Below are 18,956 nucleotides of genomic sequence, written 5' to 3' on the forward strand. Positions count from 1 at the left end.
AATGATAACATGTTATCGTGGGATTTGGAAATGTTTGAATGATTCCCAGAGTCAAATGAACTCTAACTCAAACTTATTTCAACTTTTACTGGAGTAAAACAACTGAACTCTTCGGCCAGCACCAAGCTACCTGCACAAAAACTCTAAAACTCTGCACACATCCACATTCGTTCAGACAAGTTGTTTCAGTTCTGTTTGGTTTCGTAACGATAAAGATCATAGAAAATATGCACAGAAAATGAGTATTTTGTGGGATAAAACAAACTTGAATGGAATTCAACTACAATATAGAGTAGTCAACATTTAGCTGCAATATTAAAGTTGCACCAATCTCAGAATATCATGCATTGTTCAGAAACCTTTTTCTTTTGTGTTTTGATCGATCCAAAGCAGTTCATTCATGCTCATATTTTTCATCACTTCTTCATAGTTTTGAAGTACAACTTGTCCCTTTCAGTGTTTCCATTCTTCACGTACTTCCGTTTATTTAGCTGCATGTTTCAGGTACTTTGCAGATTCAGACTCATCATTAAAGCACATTTTTATGTTCTGCATCATATCAGGTTAAAATGAGCGTCAGCAGTTTATAAAATAATCACATTAAGCTCCACCTTCACATTTAAAGCGGTACAAACACATTCAGACAGAAACGTTTCTGTGTTTGTTTCTTCTCGTTGTGTACGTGAACCTCCAGTCTTTCCTGGATGTTTGCAGGACAGAAGCAGCGGAGCTGAAATTGTTCGGAGTTCACACAAACCAACAATAAAACTTTCTTCTTCGCTCCGGGCTAAGCCCCGCCCTCCTCGTGTTACGTCGGAGGCGGAAGTACGTCACCGTCCCGGAGCTAAAGATGCTCCAACTGCCGTTTGTCGGTGACTTTCTCGTTAAGTTGGACTGAGGAGGAAACTTTGGCCACACCTAGATCCGTCCGGTGTCCGCTCCGGTGTCCGCTCCGGTGCCCGCTCCGGTGCCCGCTCCGACGGCCGGAGGACGGCTTCAGCCCGTTTGAGCCTATCTGCCCGTCCGTTTGTGTGTCGGAGAGTCCCGGCGGTGTAACCGGAGAGGGGCCTCACAGAGGGAATGCAGGGACCGCAATGGAGCACAATGAGATCCAGGTAAATCACGGTGAAGCCGCTCACTCACGCCGCGTCCCTTCGCTCCGAGGCGGCCGGGCTGCGGGACCTGTTGACGGGGGAATGTTCCGACCGTGTGCCGCCTCGAACCGGAGCCGGACTCCGGCGGGTTGTTTCATTCCAGTTTGACCGTTGTCGTATTGATTGCCCCCCCTTCCTACCCCCTCCTCCTCCGCCTCCCCGGACCGACCGAAGCCCCGAAGCCCGGAGAGTTAGCTCCCACTGCGGACACAACTTTTATCGACCCCCGGCCTCAACTTTCCCTCCGGCCGCTGTCCGCCTCCCTTTCTGCGGACATGAAACCGCAGATATTCCGTATTTTTCTGCCTTTGTTGCAGTTGTTGTTGTTGTTGTTGTTGTTGGGGGTTATTTTTATTTTTATTTTTTAGGAGGGGGGTCGGCGGTGACACCGAGCCGTCGCCTCCGTCGTCGGTGGCTGAATTCCGGTGTGATATTTGTGATATTGTCGGTTGTTGTTAATCATTAATTTTCTTTGTGTGTCGTGTCGACGGTTCTTCCTCAGATTCTCCTCCCCGGTTACCAACCCCCACCCGCCGCCAGCCAGCAGCCACATTACGGCCAAAATAAAATCACATTTCTGGCTGTTTGCCTCCAAAATACCAGGAAACTTAGTTTAGTTAGTTAGTTGGTTAGTTAGTTAGTTAGTTAGTTAGCCTCACCCCCCCTCCTAAAAAAATAAAAAATACGGGGGGGCGACATCGACATTTTGTCATTTCTGGATTTAATGAAATTCATATTTAACATATTTTTAATGTGATTGTTGATTTAATGTACTCTGGATGGATTTCCACATGAGTTAGGTGGAGCAGCAGTAATGTTGCTTTTATAGGAGGCATATTGATATTATTATCAAATACCCCCCTCTTTTTTTCTTATTCCTCTCCACCCCAACCCCCCCGACATTTTGTCTCCGCCGTAATTGCCCCAGTTTAAGGAGGAATGTTAATATTGTGTGTGTGTGTGTGTGTGTGTGTTTGAAGGGTATATGTGGAGTTTTTTGTACTTGAAATAGGGAGGATTAGTTCTGCCTTAAAACCCAGGAAATATCCAGAGGACACACACAGACACACACAGACACACAAGCGAAATAAAAAAGCCAACAAAGTCCTTTATTTGGAGAGAAATCCTCCATGTGTGGCTCAGGGGGGTTTAATATTCCAGTGGTGCTTGTCTATTTTTATTAAATCTGTTTAAATATTCATTTATTGCAGTATTGACTGTGTGTGTGTGTGTCGCTTTCTCCCAGTGGTGAACTTGTAAGCTTTTTTTTTTTTTGAATAACAGGATATAACCAAGGTCAATACTGAAAGCTATTTAATTATTTGTGTTAGCCAAAAGCAGCAGATACTTTACTATTTGTGTGTGTGTATAAAAAAATAGATATAAATAACAAACATTATAAGATAAAGACATTACATTATATATATGCCCCCCCTTCTTGTTCCTTCCTGTGTTAAACTGTTGAAAAATATCTCACTGCATTATTCCCAGAAATATCACGAGAACTGACGTAGGCAGGGTGCAGATTAAGGGTTTCCATTTTAAATTCTTGTGTGTGTGTGTGCGTGTGTGTGCACGCCTCAGATTATATTATGTGGCTTTTATTTTCCTGCCTGCTCAGCCCTGCCTTCTTTCCACCACTAGGTTGGAGCACAGCTTCGGCTGGTCCTCCCCCAGGGCCAAAAAAAGTAAAAATCATATAACACTCCTATAGCAGATAATAGTATGTTTATTACACACCATACTGACGCGGTGGTGCTGTTTATCAAATATTCTCACTGTAATTAAGTTAAATATGTGTGTGAGTCTCAGTCTGGAGCCTGCACAGCTTATTTATCTCGCTTTGTTGTTGTTTTCACTTCCTTTCTTGCTTTTATACCTGAAACCTTGAAGGATTAAATTGATTAATTGTCGTCCAAAACATTATTTAGAAACACTTCAATAACCAATTGTCTGGTTATGGACTCTGAAATTGGAGTTAAACATCACAGTTATCGTCTTTTCTCTTGTTATTCTGGTCTAACTGGTGTTCAAAAGGTTAAATGATTAGTTTGGAGTTAGATCATGAATCTGCGTTGACTTTAGTGATCTTTTTTTTTTTTTTTTTGTAATGAAAGTTTGTTAAATGTGGATTAATTAAACTTTGTTGTAATGTTTTGATGGCTTTTCTACATTTTTATATCCAAAACTGAAACATTTATTGGTGAGAACATAAACTGTCAGTACTTCAACAATCGATTGGTTGTCTTCAGCCTGAGTTCTCTGGTTACAGCTTCTTACACGTGAGCTCGTAATTGTGCTCATTGATAGTTTTTTCCTTGTTTGAAGAAACTGGTGCTTCAAAGGTTAATAGATTTTTAGAGTTTTTTTTGAGAGTTAGTTGATAAATCTGAATCAATTATGAAGTTTAAAGTTAACAATTTAAATCATCTGCTGATATCTTTATGAATGTTTGTTAGATAGTGAAACTATTTCTCTTTATCTTATTCTTATTGCACCCATAAATAACTCAAATCGTTCTTTCATTATTAATAAACAGAGTTCGATTAATTTAGTTGTTGTGCTCAAATGTCTTGGTCCTAGTCTTTGATTTATCTGTTCATAAACCTAAAAATGATCATTAATCAATCTGTTCATGGGCAGAAAATATATCGACGACAGTTCTGACAGTTTTTTTCATATTCCAGCTTCTCAAAAGTGAATTAATGACTGATTTATTCAGTCTCCCTGATCATAAACGTATTGATGACTCAAACTCAGATTGATGGACAAAATCAGTGTGCAACAGATTTGATCATTGGTTTAATACTTTTAAAGCAAAATTGGTCAAATCTTCTGCCTTAAATGTGATCAATTTATGAATTTATGTTTGCTTCCTGGTTATCAAGAAACACCCACAAACTTTAATTGATTAATTAACAAACTGACGACATCTTGACATCAGTGTATTTGTGGCGTTCCTCCAGGGCGCAGTAGCTATTTTTATTCTGTGTGTATATTTTGTTCTCCCCACTCATTACATGTAAATAATCTTCCAATAATAACATTGATTAAACATCTAAAATATTATGTCCTGGAGGACATTTATGGATCCATACAGTTATTGCTGGATTATATAAACCTAATGCCAATATTCTTGGACCACTAGATTTTACCTTGAAATAAATCTTCTTACAATATTCATTTTGTGGGTAAAACCGTGTTTAATCCTTTATTGTGATTTCTGTTGAGTTAATGTCAAACTGCCTAATCTGTAAACACATCTGAAATAATCCCATAATGCTTTGTGAGCAGTTCCTGCTGATGTGTGGAGGCTTTATTTCTAAAGTAAAACTCTAAAATATCTCTACGGTGATTGATTATTGCTCCAGAGCAGCACCAGTCATTGTTTTATTTTCCTCTTCCTGCTTATATTGTTTAATATTCACTTAATGTAAAATTACATTTGGTTAATGACAAATATTCGAATAAAATAAACACCCAATAACAACATGATCAGACAGAATCCTTTTCTATCTTGTGTACGAAGCATAGGTGCTGTAAGACAGACAACAGAGACAGATAAAGAATAAAAACAAAGAAAACAATGCCACTTAATGTTTCATACTGAAGAGAAAACTTGTCAAATATGATCAAAAGTCTTAAATTTATCCAAGTAAATGAATCTTTACTGGATATATTCTGCCATAATGCTTTTGCCAATCTATATTTTATTTCATCTTATTTATTGTATCAAAATGTGAATAAAAGTCCTTAAATACAATCTAAAATCTTCAGTGACATTGACCTTTTATCCAGATAAAAACTAAAATGAAACTATATGGTATCTGTAGCTGATAACACTGTCATAATGACTTTATCTAACTATTATCAAATGTGCTCTGCAAATGCTCTCTCACATGTTGTCTTTGTTAATGGTAACAATAATAACCTGTAGATATTTATACTGCATTTGCAGTCTTCATTTCAATGTAAGTTTGGTGATATTGTTCTTTATCCAAATAAATGACAGTAATTCAGCTGAAATGAACCTAAAATGATTCATATTGACTACTTTATTTTAGAACATGTTTAATGTTGTCACTGTATTCACCAGTAAATTGGTAATATTTAGTCTATTTCTGCCAGTTGTGTATAAATTTTTTCCATATGAATAACAGTTTGATATATACAAAGTACTTTACAGTGCGATATTTTAATTGCCTGTAATAATATTCCTTTAAAAGCTTGCTGGTCAGTGTTTCTGTTTGTGGAGCAAAATATTATTTAATATCAACCCTTTTTTCATGTTGTATCTTTGCAATAATAGTCTTTTGTGACCTCATCTCCACAGCTTTCTGTGTTGTGTGTTTGTGTTATTTGCTGTCTAAAATGGGTCTTTAATATGGCCACATGGTGTTGAACTGTACCTGTGGGGCAGTTTAATGATCATTTAATCCTGTAGTGCTGTGCTAATCTCCCTGTAGGGGCAGATTTGACTGTGCCCCGCTCCACTGTGTGTGTGTGTTGTTTTCTTTGTGCTCTTTGTGGGGTATTCTGGAATAATTTCGCTTCCTATATCAGGATGTGAAGTGTGTGCGACATTCAGCAATGGCCTTGTTCTCCATTCAGGTCTCACTATAATACTGATATCATGTTCCTGTTGGAGCTCAGCGTCTCAGTTGTGTTGTTTCTCATTAGTGTGTAGTTTTGTCATGCTGTAGTTCCCCCATAGGACCACAAAGTGTTTGTATGTTTTTGTGTGTGTGAGAGAAAGATACTGCTCAGTGACATCATTAAACATGTTGTCTTTAAAGTGATACTGCTGCAGTTTGCTGCTGATATTTATATTTTCTGTCCAAAAGTTGATCCTGGACTTTACTGCAGAGCTGATATATTTGGGGGGGGCTGTCCGCCTGTCTGCCTTCCTGTGGTATGTTATGGGTATTTTTCTGTGCTGTGCTTGGGGTGGGGGTTGTGGATGCTGAACACAGCAGCGAGAATTTGAGAATATTCTGCATTTAGATGGCGGAGGGGGGGCGTTTTTTAGAGCTTCAGAGATGAGACTCTCCTGCAGACTGGAGGGGGAAGAAACACTATATATGCATTTTATTTAGTCAATCTCACGAGCCATCCATCATAACTAAATGTGGAGCAGCTGCAGAGGCGGCCACACCCTGAGCTTATACAGCAGGCCTTTTATTTCCCATGGATAACTAGCTTCTGCCTGCCTTATTTTAATTCATTTAACAGGACACATGCTCATCTGTCACACACTGAAAACTGAAAGATGCCTGGTCGCTCTTCATCATTTAAAAAATAAGAGTTTCTTTCTAACAACTGTCAGAAAGTCAATCAGGAACTGGTTTTAATTATCATTTAACGACTCTGCACAAACATTTTTGTCTACTTTTCTGACTTTTCCAGTTTTTCTGTGTCCACAAATGGGGACCTAGAGATCAGTCAGTGAACAGAACATTGCCTGATTTTACACCAAACTGTGAATTCAAAGCACTTTTTTCAGGTCAATGAACCAGGAAAAGGACTGAAATCAGCTTCTGATTCATGATCAGTAAATGAAAACACTGACTTCAGTTTTCAGTCATAGGAAATTGAATGGTTATGTTTTTGGGCTGTTTATCAGACAAAAAAAATCTGTGGATCCGTGGATTTGGACTTTAAAGGTCCACACAGACCAAATGCCCCCAGTCTATGACCAGCTGTCCAGACTTCTGGAACTTTGTGATGTCATAACAAAGCAGTCACAACCTCCTCAGCCACTCCCCCCAAGCCCCACCTGTTGTTAATCAGCATCACTTCGAAGTCCTTCCTGGATTGATCAGCAGCCGCAGCATTCGATATTAAATATCTGAATAAAATTTGAATGAGCCGGACAGAAGATGTCACTTTAGCTGAAACTGTGATGGCCAATTTCCTTTTTTTTATCTGTTAATTAATAAATGAAAGAAACATCTTTCTGCTCCCTTGGATGTGAGTGATTTTCTGAATATAACCAGAAACAGTTGATGGTTGTCACCGCACTAAATCTGATTGGCAGATTATTAAATGGTGACATTAATTGGCCGCCGCCTGCAGACGATCGATAAGCAGCAGAGTTAATGACAGTTTGTTCGAAGACGTTTTTGTTGAGCGTTGCAGGCGCTTTGCAGCCCGAGTGCTGCAGCTGTGTGTCTGCAGATAGTGTTTCATGTGAAGCTCGGCTGTAATTTGGTCTTTTCTCGCCTCTGGCTCAAAAAACAGGATCAGAGATGGAGCAGAGGCTGTGATGGATTCAGTGTCAGGGAAACCTTTTCAGACCGGATCGGGGTGTAGGACATAAAACTGCATGCGTGTGATTTGTGGACTTGATCTTCTGACGCATGATTGGTAATTCAGTTGGTGGTGATGAGGGTGGATCTTTTTCATCGTACTGACGATGAATGAATCGGATCCCTCTGGACTTCATTGTGGCCAAAAGCTGTTGAAAACTGAGCCACATTGTTGCAGAGGATGACGTGGTTTCATCCACTGCTGAAAATAGTCCCGAACAGACTACCTTTAACATATTATTCAGGCATTCAGGCACCTGAACGCTTCATTTTTTCCCCCTGGGTTTATAACAATATGGATGAATATTATTTATATTATTTGACATTTTATGCACAAAACAGTTTATGAATGGAGACATTAAAGAAGGTAAGTAAAGGAAAAAGGATCCTAAATCTGAATATTTGTATATTTAAAGATCCCATACAGTCTGAAGGAACTTCACCTTTGCTTTGGTTATTCTGATGGACTGTGTTTATTTAGAGTTTAGTTCTTTCTTGTTTTCTGAGCTTCTATCCCTGATTACAGAGAACAGAGTCTCCATTGAGTCAAACATAATTAGTTGAGGTTGAGCTGATTCTGGATATGTAGAGAGTTGGACATATTTTAAAAGTGATAACTTTAATGAGAAAAAACTGAAAATTCTTTATGTGGCTCTAAAATGATTAAAGATATAAGTGATGAATATTTCATGAAGTAGTTGCAGTTCATTAAATTATGTACATAGACTGTAAAATCAAATAATTTGAATAACCACTGTCCTAATTATCACTAAAATGTGTGCAAACTATTTACACTTCAAATACAAAATTTTTACTTTGAAGGACCTGCAGGAAGTTGGCCTTTGATGATGCGTTTTGGTCCCAAAAGGAAACAGGAAGCTGGGTTCTAAATGGTTAACCACAGCTGCTCATTTTTGGCCAAAGTAAAAGTCAGACACAGTATAATGTTTCTTAATTTGCCCTTTTAGCTGCTGACATCTTTATTAATTTAAAAACTGAGCGTTTTAAATCTCTTATCAGGAGGATACGGAACAAGCTGCTTTTCTTTAAAATCAAATTTCAGCTGAGGATGATTGACACGTACATGTGATGAAGCTCAGATCAGGGATGTGACTCTGCAGCTCGAAGGGCTAACTTTGAACATTTCCTCTCTGAGGTATTGAAAGTTTTGTTAGTGTTCTGCTCCCAGAGCTGTTTATACATGTGAAACTGTTGCTTTCACTGCGAGATGCACCAAAGCATGAAGTCGATCTTGCAGAATTTATGGTCTGAACACGCCCGAGGATGCAGAGAGAGCAGATTGATAATTTCACCACTGATTAGTTTTAATGCAGAAAAACATCGGGCCCACCTGTTGGTGTCCTTCAGTTCAAATTTCAATGCTGTTATTATATTTCTGCTTATTTTTGTATCTCTACTTTTAATTGCTCGTTTGACTCATTTAGAAACGTCTCGTCTGTTTTATTCTTTTATTGCTTGACCTTTATCTTTGTCTTCCAGTGGTCTCGTATCTGTCTTACTTTCTTATTATCTACTCACAACTTGCTCTGTTGCTCTCTTGCTCTGTGATCAAATGTGTGTATGAAAAGTGCTTTACAAATAAACTTTGATTTTAAATATTGAAAAAATATATCTTACAGGGTTGAATGGGTAGATGCATTTAAAGCATTAATTGAAACCCGAAAGATGGTCAGATGACTGTGCATTTTAAGATCAGACTTTTTCAAGCCCAATCACACTTTTAGTCCAGAAAGAACCAGGTTCTGGTTTTTGGCTTAAGGTGAAATATGTCAAAGAAAAGCAGGAAGTCTGAACTCAGATTATTCAGCATCACATTGATAATCTCTGCCAGTGTGATGGCTGATTTTGTGAATGAACATTGATGTAGAATGTTATTAAAACAATGTGTGAATCCTCCTGCCTGTGCTGTCGTCCTCAGTGGTTGGGTGCTCCCTCCTGCCAGCGAGGCAGCTACGCCTTCTACAAGTCGGTGAGCAGCCGAGCTCAGCCCGACGGGCCGGTCCAGGTCTGGAGGCTCGGGGAGTTCTATTTCATCCGCTGTGGACCTCAGGATCCCGTGTGCATCGCCGAGGTCAGAACCTGAATCCAAGTCCACTCTAAGCTCCCTAATCCATCCCCTCCTTTCTGGTCTGTTTTCCTCATGTTGTATTTAAGACTGAGCTCTTCACAAAAACATTTACTGAGCTGATAAATCAGGGAGGATGAGGGACCTTTTCCCATAGACTTCAACACAACATGACTTCCCTTTTATTCCTCTTCATATTCAGGTGACCTTACTGTGGGAGGACCAGACACAGCGCCACCTGCTGGCCAGCACCAGGCTTTACTTCTTACCTGAAGACACACCTAAGGGCCGGACCAGGGAGCACGGAGAGGTGGGTGGCTCCTCCCTCAACATCGGCCTATCGAACATTTACATTTCAATTACAGCTGAAAACGCAAAAATATTCAATTTACTTTGAAAAAGAACTGATAACCAGAATATTGACTTTTCAGAAGCTGAAACCAGAATTTTTATTAATTGATTATGAAAAAGGTTCGGATTTATGATCAGTCCTTCACCTGATTGATGAATTATTTAAAAACTAATTATGCAAAGGCAATGAATCCACAATTTATTGCACACATTAAATAACTGGTTTGAACTTTGCTGATTTATTTTCTGTTCACTGGCTCATATGATGATCCTTATTTATGTATTTATACAAGCAGAAAATGCATAAATACCTTCTCCACTGAAAGTATTTATGAAACATTTACAAAAAAATGTTTGCCAGAGTTGTTAATTGATTATTAACTTCCTGATTGATTTTCTGATGGAAGATCTGTTTTTTTGTTTTTCTTTTTCCCAATGACTCACTGCCAGTTTTTACAAAAGCTTGTGGGTTTAAACTGAACCCCGTCCTGAACCATTTTGTAACTGAGAGTGAATGTCTCCCTAATATAATCAGGGGAATGCTTTAAGAACGTCTATTAATAACCTCGTCACAGGAACACTGCCTCCATTTTTATCCAATCATCTTTGGCCAAGAATCTAAACAGGTTAGCCTTCAGTCTCCACACATAAAGAATCAGTTCAACCTCAGCTAATTCTGTCTGTGTCTCAGTACTGACTCTGGTCACTGTAAAGGGGAGAGTAGCTCAAAAAACTGTGTGAAGCAGAACAACCAAAGAAAAGTTCCTCTCATGTGTTTGGGTCATTTCTCTCTTTATCTGATCAGGAGTTCTGCTCATTAATGATGAAAAATCTGCTCCAAATATCTGATTGTCTTTATTCTGTCAACACAATAAACTCACAAACATTCAGGACCGATCCACAGACTCTGATTGGCTGTGACATCACCCACCGGAGCCAATAGGAGCGTCTGATGTAGAGTTTAGCCGTAACTATCAAAGATGAAGGAAATGAGGGCTATTAAATAGAGTTGATTCTTTCGTTTAAGGAGATAAAACAGGAAGAACCATCAGGAGGAATAAAAGCTCTAAAGACCAGCCGCTCCCAGCCAGATTGGGAGTGTAGAGTCTTCAACGGACTTCATGGAGTTAAATACAAGCTCAAATAGTAACATCATGTCTTGTCAATTATCAGTTTGATTATTCATCACTTCTTTGAGAAAGTGAAATGAAGGTGAGCCGGGAAAGAAAAGGAGGGTCAGATGTGAGTGTTTTTGATTAACACAGTTCACATGCAGGCTGCATGAAAATCCCCCTTTGGGAATAAAGACTAATGTATTACCCAAATGTAAATCCCATGACTACTCTGAAACCAAATTTTCCACATTTTGAACATAGATATTCCACTGTTGAAGTGCCTTGACAGAAGTTTTCATTTTCCTGGAGAAAAAATCAGCCTCCTGGAATTGCTGCCCATTTTAAGGACTTTCTAAAACTTCTTCTTTGTCTCTGTTTTTAAACATTTCTAGGATCGGTTCAGTCTTATAGTGATGCAGAAATTCCCTTTACACATAATTATATGATGTGTTTATGTATAATAACCAGTAACAGGCAGACTCTGTTTTTACTGTGTATTTAATTCCATCAGCTCTGGGCTGAAACTTGTCTATTTAAAGGGGAATATTTTCTCATTATTTTGGTTTTCTATCATAGAATATTGAATGGTTTTGAAATTTCTGGCTGTTTATCAGACAAAATGATCAAATGTTGGTCTGTGGACTTTAAAAGTCTAAAAGCAGTCAATGTCTACAAGTCTGGTGGTGGGCGGGGCTTGTTGTCTCCATTTTCAATTGGATTGCTCAGAAAGCAAGCAGCCAATCGGAAGGGAGGCTCAGATCCTGTCTTCTGATTGGCTCACTGCCCTTTCGTTCCTCTGAGAGAAGAGATGGAAAATACACTGAGATAGATTTTGGTTAAAGCCACAAAAATATCTTCTGATGGAGATCACCCCTTCAAAATAAAAAACTAGAGACGTTAAAATATACGTCTTTAATTTAAGTTTCCGTCAGCACAAACAGTTCACATTTTTACAATGTGAGAGTTGTCTGCTTCTTCCATTAATCGTCCGAAAATCTTCACATTTACAGGCCGAAGCCTTTTCAAATCATTTCTGAATAAAATGGCCAAAGACCAGAAAATGTCTTTAATTGTTGTTGATTTTATAGTTTAATACTGATTACTAATTTTGAACTTGGATCAAAGAAATGAATAAATGACGTATCATAGCAGCCGAAGGGAAGTAGAACAAACAGTGGAGGAGGAAGTAGAAGTGGAAATACCACAGTGTGGGACAACATGTGTAACGAGTTAAGTCCTCATGCCAACATCCCAGCCTTTTATTTTAAATGCTGATAATCCCAAAGAAGGTATATTTGTGGTTTTAAGAACTAAAAATCAACCACCCTCTTTTGGTCTCCCAGGAACTCTAACAACCTGTCAGTCAGCCTGATCACTTTAGGCACACCTTTCCACTCTAACAAAGCAGCTCTAACACATATTCATGACTGTGCTTGTTGCTTGTGGTGCTGTTGTCTGATATTGTAGATGAAGTAAATAAAACAGGAGAAACGCCTCAATATAATGAACTTAAACTTAGATCAGCAACTCTAACTGGATCCTTTTAAAATTATCTTTCTCGAGTGAGCTGTTGTATTGCATTACATTTAATTAACAGATGTTCCTCATAAAATGGCCACCAAATTCTTGCTGTTAAGTCAGGACAAAGCTAAATAAGACTGAGCGTCGAGAAACCCCTCTGACTCGTTTGAGAGTTCAGATCAGGTTACACTTGAAACAAAGAAAACTCTGAATACAGAAACAGGAAACCAGTCTATTACAACTGGACTTATTCACTGATGTGTGGAAAACATTTTAGGCCTTTTTTTAATATATATATACTTCCTCTTTTGTTTCAAAAAATACTGCTTCATGCTATTCATTATGATCGCTGAGCAAATTGAGCCTAAAACATTAAAGGTCGTATGTTAAACCTCTCAAGTCTGTATTTTGAAGGTTTGAACTCCATTAGAAAATATATTTGTGGTCTCAGTTTAATTTTACATCAACAGCGCTATGAACGACAGGTCAGTCAGCCAGAAGAGACGATGTAATCTGCTGTAATCAGATCCAATGAAATGATTCCAGATTTCAGGTAAATAGAGAAAACAGTCTGGACCATTTAAAACTAATGGCAAAATCAACGGCGACATTTAATGTCATGTTCCAGAAATTTTGGTTGGATAGAAAAAAAAACAACTTTTGTTTGAAAAAGTCGTGAAAGTGTTTTTTTTTTTTTTTTTTTTTTTTAAAGAATCGTACTGAACAAAGAACTGCACATCTTTTAAGGATTCAACATTAAAGGCAGTAAAACGGTTTTCAGGTAGATGGGAAATGCAAAGAAAGTGGTAATGTGACAAAATACCAGAGAAATAATAAATAATGATGGAAAGAGACTTCCATTTATTTGAAAAGAAAGTGGTGCAGCTTGTCTGGTGGCTTTCTGCTGTAACGTTCAATCAGCAGTTAGTATGTGAGACGTTATATAATCACACTGGAAGGCAAACAGAGCAGGACTCACACTGTCATCTCAATGTTGAGCCGTCAAACAATGAAAGATCTTTTTGATTCAGGTTTTGATTAATTCCTCTTTAAGTTCATAATTTTTCTGATGAGCAAATCAGTAACAGAATCTCTCCACCTCCATAATGAAGTCTTGTGTATGTGTGTTCGTGGGGGGGCTGTGCCACTGTCGCCATCTTGGCTTTGCCTGGCTCCGCCCCTAACGTGCAGCTTATCCAAAAATGACTGCCTAGCGCCTAATGTGTTTGTGTTGTGTGTTGGTTTATGTAGGATGAAGTTTTGGCGGTCTCCAGAAAGATGGTGGTGCGGGTGGAAGACCTGGTGAGATGGTCATGTGGACAGCCGGCAGGTTGGAGTAGCAGTCTGAAGCTGAACGGCCTCCGCAAACCACCACAGAGCAGCGACAGTAACGACAAAAACACCACCACCAACACAACGGACAAGAGCAGTGAGCCGCTCAGAGCCAAAACAGAGAGTAAGAAACACCAACTTTACTGTCTTCAGGGTTTAGTCAGTGTTGAATCAGGAAACATCTGAACGACCCCAGACTGACGGATGGTTCTCCTCTCTTCAGACGGCCCGGTGGAGCGTCAAGGTGTCAAGGTGCTCAGCTATCCGCAGTACTGCCGCTTCCGCTCGCTGCAAAGGCGGCTCCAGGATGGAGCGAGGGGGCCGGGGCTGCAGGACCCCCACCTGCTGGCCCTGGGGGCCGTCAGAGCGCTGCCTAACACCCGGGTGATGTACTGCAGGGACACCTTCAACCACCCGACACTGGAGAGCAACACCAACTTCTCCTGGCAGTTCAGTGAGTATCTCTGGTCCAGTCAACAAATCTCCTTCAGACCGTCAGCCTGCATCCCCTTTCCTTTGTTTGTGTAACACTGCCACCTGCTGGTCTTTAGTGGTTCACATCAGGCCAGACTGAACTCAGTCACAAACCCTCAGGTGTGTGTGTGTGTGTGTGTGTGTGTGTGTGTGAATTGTTGTAATCAAATGTGTTTATGTCACGTTAAGAAGCAGGAATAGGAGTGAATAGGAGAAGAATATAATCTGTAATAACCTGTAAACATGAAAATCATATTGTGTAAGGAAGTCAGATAATATTGAAGTCTATGGGAAAACGTCCTTCCTCCCTGATTTATCAGCTCAGTCAACGTTTCCCTGATGAGTTTATGGTCTCAGTCTTTAATTTCAATTCTTCAGTAGAACATGATGTCCATTTTTTTAAATGATTGACATACAGTATTAGGAAACAGTACAGATCAGATCCAGTTACAAGCTGGAGGCTTCAGAACAACAGCTGGTGTTTTAGCACTTAGCATTGAGACAGACTCAGTCCGCCCTCTGATTTATGACACCCACTGTCCAATCAGCAGCAGCGTCTTTGCTGCAGCTGCTTTTTATTGGTCGAGTTCTCACACAGTAAATCATCAGACCATGTTTGAAATATCTGCAGAGTGAAATGTTTCGACCCCTCGGTGGAAGCTGACGAGGAAACAGACGACGACAGGAACAGGACCGACGAGTTTAATGAAGTGTTTTTTCTGTTTTGGTAATGAGAATGAACTGGTATGAGAACATCTGACTGGTTCTGTTCACACAACTGTGAAATATGCAGTTAATTAGTGAGGCTTTGTTTCACCTCTACTTCCTGATTTCAGTTTTTTAATTGGTCAGTTGATTTTGTGTTAATTTGTGTCTTTGTCTCGCCACAGTTGTTGTGACTGAGCATTTTTAAAACTTAATGTCCCTCAAATTCTTCTTAAGTTTGTGACTTTTTATTCATGTTTGATGGTTTTTCTGCAGGATGTCCGTCTCTCAGTCTTCGAGGACGACCTCGCAAGAGGAGGGGCCGCGATGGCAAAGACTCGCCAAACTCCAGCCAATCAGAATCATGGATCGAGAGGATGAAGGTGTGTTCTTCATCACTGACACTATGGTGGTGAAGTTTTCTGACTCAGTTCAGCTATGAAATCTATTTTCTCCAAAACAATCAAAACTAAAACTGATTAATAATCAATAATGAAAAACTGTATTTTCATCTTCTGGAATGTGAATATTTTCAGATTATTTCAGTTTTATAGTGTGAAATGTGTGTGTCTGTCTCAGGAGAACGTGATGGGCAGTGTGGAGGTCGGCTGTGAGGGCAGCTGGCTCCCTCACCCTGAAGAGCAGCTGTTCCTGGACCAGCTCTATGCCTTCATGGACCGTCACGGGTCCCCCATCCACAAAGTCCCCAATCTGGGCTTCAAGAAGAGTGAGTCCGTCTCACAGGCTGCGTGTGTGCGTGTGTGTGCTTGTGTGTGTGCTTGTGTGCGTGTGTGTGTGTGTGTGTGTGTGTGCGTGTGTGTGCGTGTGTGTGCGTGTGTGTGTGCGTGTGCGTGTGTGTGTGCTTGTGTGCGTGTGTGCGTGTGTGTGCGTGTGTGCGTGCTTGTGTGCGTGCTTGTGTGCGTGTGTGCGTGCTTGTGTGTGTGTGTGCGTGCTTGTGTGTGTGTGTGCGTGCTTGTGTGTGTGTGTGCGTGCTTGTGTGTGTGTGTGTGTGCTTGTGTGCTTGTGCTTGTGTGTGTGTGCTTGTGCTTCACCTGCACTGAAGATTTAATTGAATATGATTCAAATGTGTCATTAACATCAAATTTAAACTGTTCTGGACCTTACAGTCCAGACATTAGAATAACTTGGTTTTATCAGGACACATTTGTTTAGTCAAACTGTGAGTGCTTTATCTTTGATGTGTATCTTGATTTCCTTTGTTTCTTCACTTCCTGTGCTGCCCGGGTCGCTGACTGTCCGTCCTCAGTCGACCTCTTCCTCATGTACTCTGTGGTTAAACGGCTCGGAGGCTACAAGAAGGTGAGTCACTTCAATGTTTAGATTAGCCAGCACTTGTCTAAGGTGCAAACTGCCGACTGGATAACTGAAGTTAGCATCGAAGGTCGGCCTGCCTTGTTGCCACACAGCAAGAAGGTTCTGGGTTTGAATCCCGGGCTCTCCATTTTTAAAATTTAAAAGATATTATGACTTCAAAACAAAAAGCAAAAAGGACTGGACACACAGAAAGGCCTTAATGAGACCTTTGAAATGGGACGGACTGAATGTTTGATGTTTGTCCTCATGTTGTGTGTCTGTGTGTTACAGGTGACGGCCGAGCGGCTCTGGAAAGTCGTCTATAACGAGTTGGGTGGATGCCCCGGCAGCACCAGCGCCGCCACCTGCACCAGGAGACACTACGAGAGGTCAGACCGGCCCGCTGAGTCCCCCGCGCTAATCCACATGAATTATTAGACTGAAGGGAGTCTGATTCTGTGTCACTCTGTCTCAGGCTGATGCTTCCTTACGAAGAGCACCTCAGAGCAGGTGGAGCAGAATTTAAAATCCCAGAATCCCCCACTCCTCCAAAACCCAGAGGGATCAGAGGAAGGAAGCCACTACCCAGGGGCAGAAAGCCAGGACCTAAAGCCAAGGAGAAGAAGATCACAACCCCTGCTCCTCCTCCTCCCCCCCCCACCTCCTCCTCCTCCACCTCCTCCTGTAAGCAACAGATCAGCAGAACTTTGCCCAACTTTTGGAAACAATCATGTCAGCTTTAGAATGTTGTTTTCTTTTCCTGCGGAAATAAGTGATTTGACTTTACAGATCGTGAGCACGAATGGCGGCGTTGGGGTGAAAAGAGGAAGAGGTCGACCGCCAGGAACGCGCAACAAGGCCACACTGATCGCTCAGGCCAAGCTGCTGGCTCAGCAGCAGGCCAAAGCCAAAACAGCAGCACCGACTCCTCAGCAGAGTCCACTGCTTCCAGCCAAAGGCAGAGGGGGCCCAACATCCAGCGACACACACAGGGTAACAACTCAGACACACACTGAACACACAACCAGTAACCGTCCTTCTGCATGTTGGCTTTATGAGTTTAATTAGCTGCTCAGCTGCAGCAGCATGTGAGTGAAAGTGGCCTCAGACTTCAAGGCGAACAAAAAAACTCCTTTAAATCTGAGACAAGTCACGTTGAGTTAAAGACCTGAAGTTTTTTTTCTTTTAGTTTGGTCACTAAGGTCTTCTGCTCAGCAGTTTAGCTTTAAACGATTCTTTAAGAAGACTTAAAGGAAAACCTGAACTGGAAGCTGACTGAGCCCCCCCAGATTCACAACTCCTGTCTTCTCCTTCTTCCTTGCAGCTGGTCCAGCCGGCGATCCTCCCCGTCAACATGCCGCTGACCCCTGACCTCTCCCCCCTTTCTTCCCCTTTCCTCCCCTTCCAGCCCAAACCGAAGGAGGTGAAGTTGGAGAGGGGGGAGTCTGTGGCCCCCACCCCAAGCGTCCTGCTCTCCGCTCTGCCTCGCCACTTTGTGGGAGGATCTCTGGGTGGCTTCAGCCCCATCAAAGGCGTGTGTCCTCTGGACGTCTTCAGGAACCGCATCAGCCTCCAGAGAGGCCCGGAGAGCCCGGCGCTGACACCCCAGGACCCGAGCCAGCACCATCCCACCATCTCTCCCCTCCAGCCCAAGAGCGGAAGCCCGGATACACCTCATCCCAGCGGTGACCAGCACCAGAACCGCTGCTCAGGCTGCACCGTGGACGAGGGCGCCCAGAGGGGGGGGCGTGACGCCAGGAGCCGGCCCCCGCTGCCCCCTCTCCGGGTCCTGCCTCTGAACCTGGACTGCAGTGTTCAGGTGTGCCAGCTGATGAGGACTCGTCGTCTGGACTCGTCTCAGTTGCAAACCTTCACCCGCCGGCTGTCCGAGGCTCTGTCACAGGACCTGAACCCCAAGCCCCCCTGCTCCCCCATCACGCCCCCCCCTGAGCAGGCGCTGCCTCTCAACCTCAGCAAACGTTTCCCAATTAAGAGGCCCAGCACAGACGGACCGGAGTCCAGTCGGGCTGCGGTCAACGGAAACGCAGGTCAACCCTCAGCCAAGCGACCCAGATCTGGAAACATGGACCAGGCGGACGAGTTGACCCCGGGGGGGCGGTCCAACTCTGGAGGGAGCGCAGGAGGGCAGGATACAGAGGTGAAGAACCAGGAGGAGCCGGCAGACCTGAGCTCCCCGAGCAGGATCAGGGCCTTCCTGCTCGGGCTGCCGCCCTTCCAGGTGAAGCTGGAGGAGGATCTGAACGGGACCAGGTTTGGGAAGTTTCTTCCTTCAGAATCTGAGTCCGACACCCAGAGGACTGAGACCGAGCGAGGGGAGGGGGGAGCGGTCGTAAAGAAGGAAGCTAAACAGGAGCAGGAGGACGGAGTTGACCTAGAGCGAGTACAGAAGGCGGAGGAGGAGAACAGTCCGGCCCTCTGCTCCGGGCCCGGGCTGGCCGAGCTGAAGAGCCCGGGGCCCTCAAACACCGACACACACTGTTTTTAGCCTCAAACTGTGGAACCAGGGGATGTGCTCAGTACTTGGTCTGGGATGTGGGCTCAGGTTAAATCCTGAACAGGGAGCAGGGACCTTTCT

The 18,956-nt window shown here is 42.2% G+C and overlaps 1 protein-coding gene across 2 annotated transcripts; it reads left to right on the forward strand.

Annotated features, from left to right (window-relative positions):
• Positions 1 to 872: 872 nt before the first annotated feature.
• On the forward strand, positions 873 to 18,194 carry LOC115054688 (AT-rich interactive domain-containing protein 5B). Of its 2 annotated transcripts, none has more exons than XM_029520010.1 (12): positions 873 to 1,115; positions 9,402 to 9,554; positions 9,751 to 9,858; positions 13,787 to 13,991; positions 14,091 to 14,321; positions 15,323 to 15,429; positions 15,626 to 15,773; positions 16,314 to 16,366; positions 16,652 to 16,749; positions 16,836 to 17,044; positions 17,150 to 17,353; positions 17,769 to 18,194. In XM_029520010.1, exons 1-12 carry the CDS (start codon positions 1,095 to 1,097, stop codon positions 18,047 to 18,049), a joined length of 1,818 nt encoding a protein of 605 aa, XP_029375870.1. In that variant the 5' UTR covers positions 873 to 1,094; the 3' UTR covers positions 18,050 to 18,194. The 2 variants fall into 2 exon arrangements, with proteins under 2 accessions (XP_029375870.1, XP_029375871.1); XM_029520011.1 differs by having other exon boundaries at positions 17,685 to 17,882.
• Positions 18,195 to 18,956: the final 762 nt, after the last annotated feature.

Source organism: Echeneis naucrates, chromosome 14 (assembly GCF_900963305.1).
Source record: "Echeneis naucrates chromosome 14, fEcheNa1.1, whole genome shotgun sequence".
Classification (NCBI taxonomy): domain Eukaryota; kingdom Metazoa; phylum Chordata; class Actinopteri; order Carangiformes; family Echeneidae; genus Echeneis; species Echeneis naucrates.

What these genes read in the sequence shown, in the direction of transcription:
- LOC115054688 (XM_029520010.1), top strand. Translation starts at nt 1,095, where the DNA reads ATGGAGCACAATGAGATCCAG. An exon ending in GCTCAGAGCCAAAACAGAGA is followed by an intron (nt 13,992 to 14,090) that starts GTAAGAAACACC and finishes TCCTCTCTTCAG; the next exon opens with ACGGCCCGGTGGAGCGTCAA. An exon ending in GGCTCGGAGGCTACAAGAAG is followed by an intron (nt 16,367 to 16,651) that starts GTGAGTCACTTC and finishes TGTGTGTTACAG; the next exon opens with GTGACGGCCGAGCGGCTCTG.